A 12,786-nucleotide genomic window follows, 5' to 3' on the forward strand; every position below is an offset into this window, starting at 1 on the left:
CATATATAATAGAGGCGATACAAGAATTACATGTAATATTGATTTGAAAACAGACAGACATGTTGTATGATGATATATTCCTCTTTAATTTAGTTTTCCTAGTTCTTTATTACATTTATTTTATTAATTTATTTTCCATTTTATTTAATTTATCTCTATCTTATATCTTTTTTTTATTTAGTTATATATTGTATTTATTTATTTATTATTATTTTAATTTTATTTATTCATATATATATATATATATATATTATTTACTAGCACGGGCGCTGAATGTTTTGGGACAAGACATTTAGAGCGATTATATCTACATTTTAAAATGTTATTACTAAGCGAGCCATAAACCAAGACCTCAGACCAGGCTGTAGGCAGGCCCCTACTATATTATTACATGCATTTAGAGAGTTCAGGGTACCTGTAAAAACTACAAATATTGCGCATTAGTCACATGATAGAAATCAGCAGCCTATATTAAAAGTAAATAGCAACATAATGCATTCCATTATAGTGATGACAGATAATGTTTACTGCATAATTATAACAAGGCATGCTTGTATGCCTTGATGAGTTGAGCGTGATTTTCAACGACTGGGTCTATATAATTACCACTTAAGCGTCTCAAATTAACTCCATGTTGATATTAATACTAATATTACTAATGCTGGTTTGCACATTCAAAAGCCACAGTTGTATATCCCAATATGACAGAAAGTATCTGGAGAATTAGGTCTGTGCGCCTGACCGCGCCCTATCCGGAGGCCCGAGAGCGACGGTTTTTTGTGTCTAAGCCCCGTTCGGTGCATAGACACTATGTTGTAGTGTGGCAGTTTATGACTGAAAGGGTAAATCCGGTGGAGGTGCATGATGGGCCATGTGTCATCTTATAAGTACCTTATTACTGCATAAAAGTCAGTGAAAAAAACAAAAAACAACACCACACATTTTCTGATAACCGAATCCCATGTGGATACTTTATTATCATCATCATCATCATCATCTTTGTCTTGCGACGCTCTCCAACTTCGAGCCATTTGCTTCTGTTATGGGCAGGATGATTTTGTGTTTTTTTTCTTAATGCGTGTTCGATTTTAGTTTTCCATGTTCATTTTGGTCTTCCTTTTTGTCGCCTTATTCTTCTGTGTAGGCCTACTTCTTTTATCCCGATATTTGAGGGTGCGTCATTGGGTAGTCTTATCAAGTGTCCATACCATTTTAATTGTGTAACTACAGTTATTCTGTTTAGTGATTTGATATAAATCGGTGTTACTGACTTTGTCTGACCAAGTGATATTTAACATTGTTCTTTTCATTTTTCTTTTGAATGCATCAATATTTTGTTCAAGTGCCTTTGTGAGTGTCCATAGTTCGCTATTGTAAAGAATAATGCTGTCTGAAGGGCTACTATGCTTGAAACAATTATAACATTATATTTCTTATTTGAGCATGTCGTAGACATATTAAAAACAATAGTGTATTCAAAACATAAATATTGATGGATTTTAAATAAATTTGATGATCTCATTGTTTTGTTTTTGTTTTTTGTTTCTTTTTTTTAAATATTTGCATACAATATTGTGGGAAGCGATAATAATTAAAAGCTGATTCTCTACAACATAGCCACGTTTGGCAGTATACTCCCCTGGATATCTGTATGTTGTCATCCATCAGTATGAATAAGATAAATATGCATTACGATAGGCTGTTATGTACATTTTATTAAGCACAATAATAAATTATACTGTCTGGCTCAGTTCCCACGAAACATATTGATATCAGAATTTTGACCTTCAGGCTACAACTATGCACGGCCTTAGATTATAGATACTCACTGAATAAAGTGAAAGTCCTTGATTGTACCATCTGCTCTTTGTTTCTCAATGCAGCGTTGTTATTTATGCAGTGTTAGTGCTGTGAAAATTATAACAAATATTGAAGGGGTTTCACTGCCTCTTCGATGAGAGGGGGTGGGACCATGTTTATGCAAAAAGTGATGGAAACATGTCTTTAATAATAAACTGGATCCTAAGATCAATTGTAAATTGATAAAAAATAAAATAAAGTAATACCTCAAGACAGAGGCCTTATACTACTATTTTACTGTGCAAATTTGTTAGACTTCATATAATACAATGATCTAGCAATTTCCGCATTCTGGCCATAAAATAATCTCATTGTAATCTAATCGTATAACGTTCACTTAACAGGTTTGTACAACAATTAATATCTCCAAAAGGTGAACATGCTACTGCACAAACACGAGTGTTGAATTGCTTGCTAATCGAATGTCTTAATATTTATGAATTGCATAATATCCGGTACTTCAAAATGCAGTGGGCCAAGGGAGAAACTTCTACAGGTAGAGGGTCTAGGCCTCATCAAGTTTACGGCTTATGACACCTGATTGCCAGAAATGGCACTCTCAGATTAATTTTCTTTTTGACCCCATTTGAAAAAAATGGGGCGATTTTAAGATGTGAAGGCCCGACCGTCTGGGCCCTCCTAAAATCCACACCTGTACATACATATTCACATTTAGTTCTATTTTGGTCGGTATTAAGACCATTAATTGTGTAAGTTTATTATATAATGTTTTATCATACCAGGCAGGTTGGGCAACATTCCTCGCTCATTCATTCATTCATTCGTTCGTTCGTTCGTCCACCGTCCAACCATCAATCCATCCATCCATTCATTCATATATTCATTCATTCATTTATTCATTCATTCATTCATTTATTCATCCATCCATCCATCCAACAATTAGTTAATCAATTCATTCATTCAATCATTCATTTTATTCATTCATCCAATCACGGCTGATAAATTATATTTGAATGAATGTTATTGATTGAATGGAATTTTCATTAAATTGCTTTTATACTATTTTTTTAGTAGTTTATTACTGTGTAGGCCTATGTATTTTATTATTCTAAAAATTTATTTTTATCTACATTTTTTTTAAGAATTGTATTTTGATGCTCTAATCTTGTTTTTTCTTATGTTTGCCTTGGATGGAGATCCCTCGATAGTGTTCTACACTTTTGGTAATCGTTGGAGGACTTCTTGTTGTATTTTTCTTTATCCTGAAATGTTGTAATAAATTTTAAAAATAAATAAATAATTCATTATATTTCTTAATTTTAATGCAATAAACATAATTGATATATACAATTTGTTATTTTACCATATATGGATTGATTCACCAAAATACTACATAGTAGAGTATTGTAGTATTTGACCTTCATGGAACCATTCAACAAATATAAATCACCAGTATAATTAATTTATTATAACAATAATAATAATACTTTATTAATTTGTTCAAATTAATAAAGAGAGAGAATGAATGAATGAATGAATGAATTAATGAATGAATGAACGAACGAACGAGAGAGCAGCTTAGCTCAGTCGGCAAATCTGGTGGTAGCCACTGTGTGTGCGCTGAACCGTGGAGATCTCTAGGTCCCCGGTTCAATTCCCATCGCTGTCTCTCCTTGTGTTTCAGCTAGAGGGCTGAAATACAAGTTACATAGCGCACCGTCTTTCGGACGTTTAAGCCGTTGGTCCCGTGTGCATTTATGGCCCATGTGCACGTTAAAGAACACAGTACACTCTTCGGAAAAAGAGTAGGGGATTGTCTCCCGGTGTACTGTCCAATCACCACCAGAAGGACCCCACTGGAAATAAGTCTTCTTCTAGACTTTTGTGGGCTATCCTTGGTGTTTACACACCGAATAAATCCAATCCAATCCAATCTAATCCAAATGCGCATAATATAGACAAAAATATAAATTTAGAATATAAATGTGAAGTTAAAATTATGAGAAGCTAAACTTCTTACAGCATATTGAAAGTCAATTATTGCATCACAATAAAAGTTCAACAATAAAATTCAAATTGTTTAAGAACGAGATTTATCTACGAGATTTACTAGTTTAGGAACACAGCATAGACGTGTGGAATATTAAATGAAGGTGAACCAGGCAAGTAAATCAATGGCTTAAAAAATGTTAAATTGTTTACTATAAACGTTTTCAAAGGCGAAGAGTCAGAATAATGAAAGGTGTGATAAATTATAGCATTACAAGCAAAGCCTGAATATTGGTTAAAACAGAGAGGATAGAGCCACATAAAAAAAAAAATACTAGTTTCTCGTCCGTTCATGCATCTATTTTGTCTGCCTCATCATTTTCCCCCTTTATTTTACGAAATGTACGAAAAAGTCAGTAAAATTTCTCTCTAGATCGTTCGTGGTTGGGATATATATGGTATGAATAATGACTAGTGCTTCTTATATTTGCTTTCAATGTATCTTCTTGGTAAAATAAGAAAGTAGTAGTTGTTTCCCATCGACCATCTTGGATTTTTTAAATATTAGGACGAGAAACTACTTTTTTACTTAATTAATGAGGTCATGGCGCTAGACTTTGAAACTTTAAACAGAGGCCCAGTAAAAAAGTAATTTTCTATTGAACCGATTCCATTATTTTTTTTATTCAACTTCAGGCACAAAGACCAGGTTACTATGAATGTCATTGTTTTTAAGTGGCAATACAAACATAGAAACAAGAAGCTCTAAACTCTAAATGCTCTCATTATGAGGCTTAGAAAGTGGAGTTTTTTGTCTTGGATTATAATCATGTTACAATTTGACACAGGCATGAACTGAGTCTGAACTTTATTGAACATACGTTTTTAGAACGGCGGCACACACCAGAATGATGGTGCGTTAAAACAATAACAAAAGAAATATACATACATCATCAAAATAATTAACAAATAAGATAAATCTAAACTAAAATACAACGAGCAAAACAAAGATATAACAAATTCAATTCAGTACATAAAATGATGCTTTGTACAGTATTTTAATGATAATATTGCACTGGCATTATGAAATGTTGATAACAATACAAGGTCGTTATTAACTTGATTAAGGGTTACTTGATTCTGGGAGTCTTGCTCTCCAGTGACAAATTTAACATTCGGGATTCGTCGTTTCGAACTAGTCCCGAAATTCCACAATATTCATTCATGAAGGTGTGTTTCTAGAACTTATAATAGTAAATAGTCTCTCTTCTTCACATATTGCAAATTTCAATATATATTAAGAGAAATGGACGTATGTTTTAATTTACAATGTCCTGGTATCCTACTAGCGCAATCCTAAATAGATTTATGCAGTTCGCTTTCCATTTCGAGAGACACAGACACACACACACATACACACACACATATATATATATATATATATTATTTATATATATATATATATATATATATGCCCGACATGTATACACCTAGTTTAATGATTTCTGTATATTATTTTTTTTTATGCGGTATGCGGGCTCTGGCATTCCATTAGAACGTGGCAACTGAGAGGGTGACTAAGGCCTGGGGAAAAGGCTGGAAGGAAAAAGACCGAGTGGCAGCGGGTCAGGTTTCAACCGGGAATGGAACCCGTTTTTAATATTTAAAGCATTTTATGATCATTATCTTTAATGTCTGCAATATTGTTATTCTATCTTTAAAGGTTGCCAGCACAAGACCAATTGATGGCGGTATTATTTACAGCGACGTCCATATTGAGGGAGTTTCTAAAACAAAGTAAGTACCGATATAAGACTTGTTTTTTCTGCACAACTATAAAATGAAAAATAAGCCTATCTGAATTTTTTCCAGTTATGATGACATCACCCATGGTCATTATGGGCTTTCACAAAGAAATTCAGTTCTCAGCAAACAGATATATTAAATTTAACCCGTTGCAATTGTGATATTATATAATTATTGCAAATTTGTCTACAGGGTAGTACTATATTTCAATATTCTTTGATTGTAAGAACATAATAGGCTACCTTATTACAAGCCGTTTATCATAGAGTACGGAGTGTCAGTTTAGAAACTGACTATGTGGAGCAAATAGTTTAATAACTAATACTTACATCATGGATTTATTAATATGTCCATTCTTCCATACAAAATTAACATCTATCTTATGTATTTTGTATGTAGTTTCGCAATCGACTTCCTTAACTCATGCAGTTCTAAAGATACACCAGATGTTGCACTTCGTATTTATGTGGATTTCGACAACAAAAAAATCGAGCGCAAAGCAAGAATAGCCGGCAAGTGGACTCCTGCATTTGTCAGTGCCCCAGACTTTTTATTCCGAAGAAATGAAGTTTTTCGAATAGACGTGGCATGTGGACAAACAAAATACGTGGTAATAATATCAACAGTATTATTTTCTCAAAATTGTAAGAACATCAACGTGCATACAGACAATTTCATCATAACATTTATTTTTATAACTAAGTCGTATACTTGCATAATGATTATATCGAGGTTTGTTATTATTTTGCTTCATCGATACAAACCTTTATGTTATAGAAAAAATATACCACCTAAAATTATTTTAAAAAATCCTAGTCTGTGTCATCCCCATTTCATTTTCATTCACCAATCTATCCTGACGAAATTAATTTTCATACGCGTATAATTGTTAATAATTTTACCTTGTTTTTGTTTTGAAACGTGATCATAGATCTCATAAAACGTGTAGTCTATTAAGAAAACAAACCTTTTAAACTTTACTATCCCATACTTATGGCATTGTTAGTGACTACGGTTTATTACATAAATTTCAAATCGAGATTACCCAGTTTATGGTTAGCATTTAGGCTTATGCTATTGCACTTTGTAGATATAGTCATTGATATAATATTAATTTTTTGTTGTTGTTGTTCGTGTTTACTTATAATTTGTTACTGACTCAAAGCTATTAGAATAGCGTGAAGTCAACTATAAACATCAAACCTGAATAGGACTAACTTCAAACCTATATAATTAAAATTGTGTCCCTGTACATAATGCAAGATATTTATTCAAATTTTTACCGCCATAACATCCATTCCCCACCGTAATAACACCATCATCACCATCAGGCCGATGGAGTTGATAATATTAGGGTGGTGGTGGTGGTGGTGGTGGTGGTAGTAGGGATGATGATTATGGTAATGATTATGATGATGGTGAAAATGATAATGATGATAATGACACAGGTATCTAGGATAGTCTTGGCTTTACTAACATGTAATCAAATGCTTTAAAAATAATAATGTAAACACAAATCATAATTGGAAACATACGATGATAATGAAATTCCAAAGAGACACAAAGGACGAAAGTGGCAACCATTTTTTTTAATTTTCTTCAATTTCCAGGGAAAAAAAATTACACAAAAGTACCTTGGCTCTTGAGGGTGACCAAAAGTAAACAATTAAAAAAATTGTTCACTGTCGAATGGCGTTCTAAACTAAAAGTACAAAAAGGAAACCAAAGAGATATCAACAAGCTTTAGAGCTCTTCTTAAACCCTCCAAAATTGTACAAAGCTTTATCACAAATATCACGAGGAATAAGTTCCCAAATTCGTGGAAAGTTCACAAACAAGGAATATTTAAATGCATTAGTTCTACTATACTTGTATTTAAAGGTGAGAGTTTCTGGATATCGGGCATTAATGACAAGATATTCCAAAACATCAAGATCACTTAAATTATGTAAGCATTTTACAACAAAAATAATGCTATGGAATTTCATTCTTTGAACCATATCAGATATGTTAAGGATTTTCAGCCTGTTAGAAAGATCACCTTTAACACATAACCTATTAATACATCTCAATGACTTGTTAATAGCTATTTTATGCTGTTTTTGGTGTGGATCCCACACAGGGGCACCATATTCGATAATGGAACGACAAAGAGCATTACATAGTCTAAGTAAAATTTCAGTATTGTCAAAACCAACAAACCGTTTGATAAACCCTAACATTTTCATTGATTTCATAGCTACGTTACTAATATGGGTTGTCCAGTTTAGGTCACCAGAAAAGTCTATACCAAGATCTATATGATCTAACAACTTCGAGCGGATTAGTGTCATTTAATTGCATAAATAAAATGAGGCATATAATATCAGGTTCTCCTGAAGACGATTGAAGCATCTCAATCGAAACGTTGAGACTTCTTAACATTCAACAGTTCTTTTCAGAATTACCTACGTGGTGTACCGCAAGCTTCAACATATATGTTATTATTTCGAAATGCAAACCTTCAAACAATAATTAAATTTCCTAGTTATGTGCATGACCATACATGTTTTTGCATTTAACTTTATGTGGTTTTTGTCACACCATTTGGAGATAGTATGAAGGTCTTCTTGTAAGTCTAGGCATCATGAGGACTATATACCGGTCTATAAATCACAGTATCATCAGCATACTGCTTCATATGAGAAGTAGTATGAAAAGGCAAGTCGAAAACAAAGACATTAAATAAAAGTGGGCTCACTATTATTATTATTATTATTATTATTATTATTATTAACTATGATAATAATGAAAATGTGATAATATACTACTTCTAACAATGTTTTTTTTTCATTTTTTCGGGGTTGCTTAACGAAGATAACGATTGACGGTCGCAATGAAATCTTTTTCAACCATGTTTTCCAAAACTTGCCTCTAGTTGATGTGGTTTCTATTCGAGGAGAGGACATAAGTGTTCAGCATTTAGAGATGAAAGATGCGACGTTACCCCTAGTAAGTAAACAACCAATTAAAATTATTGATCTTGAATATAATCCAATCGATCGACCCATACTGTAAATTAAACACTTGAAGAGAATCGGTAAGCGGTCTATATAATTAAAAATAATGATATGCATTATAAGAAAATATAATGTACACAGCGGGTGTCTATTATTCAGACAAATACAAGTACATAATAAACGTATAAGCTTACAAGAACAAAATATAGACATGTAAAAAAAATTCGCGTTATAACCGTTGCATAGTAGAAGTAAATACTGTAGTTCGTTCGATCTTTCTATCTTTCATTCTTTAACAAAATTATTTGAATAACCCCAATTAAAAATGTTCATTGAATTTGTAAAGGTTTCACAGACATAATTAAGCCTCATACGTTGATAGGAAAACGAATTACACCAACAAAATTTAAAAACTTGAATATACCGGTTTTCCAAGAAAACCAAAAAGCTTGTTAATATTCTCTTACGAACCTCTTGTTTTTTTTTTATTTTTTTCTGTTTTTCTGTTTTTTTTTTTTAGGGTACGGTTTTCCCCACCCAAAATTTTGACAGGATTGCCGACGCGAAACTGATGAAGGCAGCAATAAAGGACAAGGGTGTGTATTATAATAAAGATGGTTGTTCTATTGTTCAAACAAATACAAACAATTTGGCTTAAAATAGGAAGGTCAAATTATGTTGTAAAGATTACTACTGGTATACATAATGTGTATATTGATATACTGAGTGTGATATAACTTGTTGCATATCATCTGTTGTAGCTTGCGGAAATATTCAAGTATATGCCAATATCAAATTGTCAATCTATAATCTATTTCTGATAACTAATGCTAAGTAAAAACATATATTTTTTTTTTAGAAGTGGACTTAGAGGTTGTTGTTGGTGTTTTGGTAAATAGATCTAACGAGCAAAGACAAGCTATCAAATGGCAGTATAATAAGGAGTATAAAAAGGTATAGGCCCAGTATCTTTTATATGCCTTAAAAAAAGAATATATTTCAAATTATGCAGATATAATTTAAATCACCGTTCATTTGATAACATTTGTAAAAGAAACATAATCTGATATGATATACAATTTTTTGCATGTTGCTTATTTATATATTTATTTAAAAATTTTTATTTTATATCTATTATATTCTCTTTTGTTAAGGGATCATTTTGTTCTCGGGTTTTTTCAACTTGTAATCTGATTTCTAAATCGTAATTTATAGCTATTAATTGTTTACTTTCACATGAATATCGATTTGAATAAATGTTACTGAACTTTTAACTTCTAACTTTTAAAACTGTAACACAAGATTATTAAAGTAAATGCATAAATGCTATTCACCCTTATCTAGTATAGGCCTACGTCATATCAATTCAGTTTTGTCTCAGCACTATTTTTAAGACACCGACGATAAGTCATTTTTCCCCTTTCTGTCATGGTTTCAGTTGTAATAAATAATTCTTAAGTTATGCAACTATTACTGAGTAAAAACCTTTCCAGTGTGTCAATAAACTGACCAATCAAATCAGAACTATGATACGCGCTTGTCCCACAACCGCACATGTTTGCCTTTATGCTGTCCTTTTGTGGGACTTCCGTATCTATATCCAAGGGTGGGGTTTAGTGGCATGGGTCATTCAAAGCAACATTTAATTCTCTTTTACCCTTCCTTCCGGTAAAACTACAAAACTTACTGAAATTATTATCTGTGTGAGCTTTCATATTTATTTTAGCTCCCCTTTTCTCTGCATAGGATCTTGAAACCGAGCTTGACAAACTTCTGAGCGGAGACATGTCTGAGGTCATCGTAGGTCTTCTAGATACCCCGGATGTGTATGATGCAAAATGTTTGTTTAAAGCAATGGAGGTAACATACAACTATCTTAATATTCTCATTGTCTTCAAGTAATGACGGTTAGTTGCTTTCAGGTGATATTAAATTCTGACTAAGGCTATGAGAACTTTTCTACTTGATTTAAAAAATAACCTGTCATCAGGATGACGGTGAATGGTAAAGCCCCGCCCCTTGAATATTGTAGCTAAGGTCCCCAAAAAACGACTGTGTGAAAAAAATACGTGATAATGATGATAATACAATGATGGTGCTAATTCCGATGATGATCATTAATAACAAGATGAAGACTATTAATGAATGGTAATGAGGAGGATGATACAGAAAAAACAATGATGATGACGATGATGATGATGATGATGGTGATGATGATGATGATAATGAAGACGATATTGATAATGGTAAAAAAATGAAAATAGTGATTAAAATACTGCTATACAATTTCTGGTACAATGCAGCAAAAGGATATTTTTAAATAACATAGTCCTGCTTGAGGACATTTTAATAAAAGGGAGAAAATGTTTTAACAGTCACTCACTCTAGAAGACTATTAATGAATGGTAATGAGGAGGATGATACAGAAAAAACAATGATGATGACGATGATGATGATGATGATGATGATGATGATGATGATGATGATGATGATGATGATGGTGATGATGATGATGATAATGAAGACGATATTGATAATGGTAAAAAAATGAAAATAGTGATTAAAATACTGCTATACAATTTCTGGTACAATGCAGCAAAAGGATATTTTTAAATAACATAGTCCTGCTTAAGGACATTTTAATAAAAGGGAGAAAATGTTTTAACAGTCACTCACTCTAGAACTAGCTAGTCATTTTGAAAGGTCTGTATTTAATCATGCATTTTATTAAAACATTCCCCATTAATTCAAATTCGTGTTATCGTGCTCCGTAGTTCAATTAATCGTTACGGCTGCATGTGCTGAAATTGTGATAAACAATAATATAAAGAGAAGTCTAAAATATTCTCACAATAGCTTATTATATTATAAATTATAATTTCTCCAGGGTATCGGAACAGACGAAAAGGCGCTGATTGGCATTCTCTTGTCACGGAACAACAAGGTAAGTGAAAATAAACATCAAACATATGATATAAACATATGGTGGATTTCAGCCTATAGCAACCAAGGCCAGTATAGGAAAATTTCACTGTCCCCTGCAATAACAAGCCTTTGTTTAAAATTCAGCAACAATTAATGCTTGACCAACATATTAATTCAGAATTTAATTTTAACAGCAACTATTAGCAATAGTTAAAACAATTTTTACAAATAATAATAAATTAAGATAGAGCGAAATCTTTCAGTTGTAGAGTACAGTTATAAAGCATTGGACTTTGTTCCAGAGGGAATGAGTTCAAATCCCGCCCGTGTCGTACTTTTTGTGTATATATTATATGAGGCGCCAAATGTACTTTCATTATTTAACAAACTTATATACATAATAATTCCTTATTTAATAAATAATTCAACATTTGTTTATTAAAATACATAGGCCTATAATTAGCTTTGCCTCTAACAATTATATACAAATTGTTAGAGCGATTTTCATTATTTATTTTATTATTATTTCGTGTGCATGATGAAAAATCTAAGATTGCAAATGGATTATTCGAAAAGAGTAGGCCTATTAGGCCTACTCTCTTAAAGGGATTATTTCCCAGTATACTGGGTATGGTTGGTACTACATTGTGGCTTCATGGGTCTTTAGATGGGCGCGCGTATTCCCAATTTCTTTACGTGTTGATTTTCAATAACACCATATGCCGTTTAAATTCACAAATATATAAACGAAATCCAAAAATTAACCACCTGATTTGCACAATGTATCTTTCTACCAGCAGAATAATTATAATCGATTAGCATTTACATAAGTAAACATAATTTGTAATTTAAAAAATCGTATTTGTCTTTCAGCAACTGGAAGCAATAAAATCAGCATACAAAACTCGTAAGTCTGCTTTAGTACCGAGATCTAATATTCAAATTTCCTTCGTTTATGATTTGCCAAAAACAAGACTAAAATGCACAAGGTAAAGGAATAACGATAGCTCATGGATCTGAAAAGTGAATTAATATTCATTTTTCTAAAAGAAAACAATATCAATTGACAGGGGAGAAACATTCAGTGAGCTCCAATGGGAAATAAAACTATGAAATACATTACAGTGTAGGTTTTGTTTTATAAAGGGACAACCGAAATCGCATTGTTAAGACAAGGTGAGGGTCGAGCTTCACACTCACAAGTTAAAATAAATAATCGTCATGTCATAGAAACCATGGGTTGTAA

General features: G+C 32.3%; 1 protein-coding gene across 1 annotated transcript in view; it reads left to right on the forward strand.

Moving 5' to 3' along the window:
• Positions 1 to 12,786, forward strand: part of LOC117118271 (annexin A13-like) — a 19,115-nt gene that overhangs the window by 1,224 nt on the left and 5,105 nt on the right. Inside the window, exons 2-9 of the mRNA XM_033262821.1 lie at positions 5,534 to 5,607; positions 6,016 to 6,226; positions 8,473 to 8,607; positions 9,136 to 9,211; positions 9,475 to 9,569; positions 10,362 to 10,475; positions 11,503 to 11,559; positions 12,414 to 12,447. Coding sequence (XP_033118712.1) covers positions 5,534 to 5,607; positions 6,016 to 6,226; positions 8,473 to 8,607; positions 9,136 to 9,211; positions 9,475 to 9,569; positions 10,362 to 10,475; positions 11,503 to 11,559; positions 12,414 to 12,447 — 796 coding nt within the window. The remainder of the gene's footprint in view (positions 1 to 5,533; positions 5,608 to 6,015; positions 6,227 to 8,472; positions 8,608 to 9,135; positions 9,212 to 9,474; positions 9,570 to 10,361; positions 10,476 to 11,502; positions 11,560 to 12,413; positions 12,448 to 12,786) is intronic.

Source organism: Anneissia japonica, unplaced genomic scaffold (genome assembly GCF_011630105.1).
Source record: "Anneissia japonica isolate Jap-2015-1 unplaced genomic scaffold, ASM1163010v1 scaffold288059_len961885_cov194, whole genome shotgun sequence".
In the NCBI taxonomy this organism is placed as follows: domain Eukaryota; kingdom Metazoa; phylum Echinodermata; class Crinoidea; order Comatulida; family Comatulidae; genus Anneissia; species Anneissia japonica.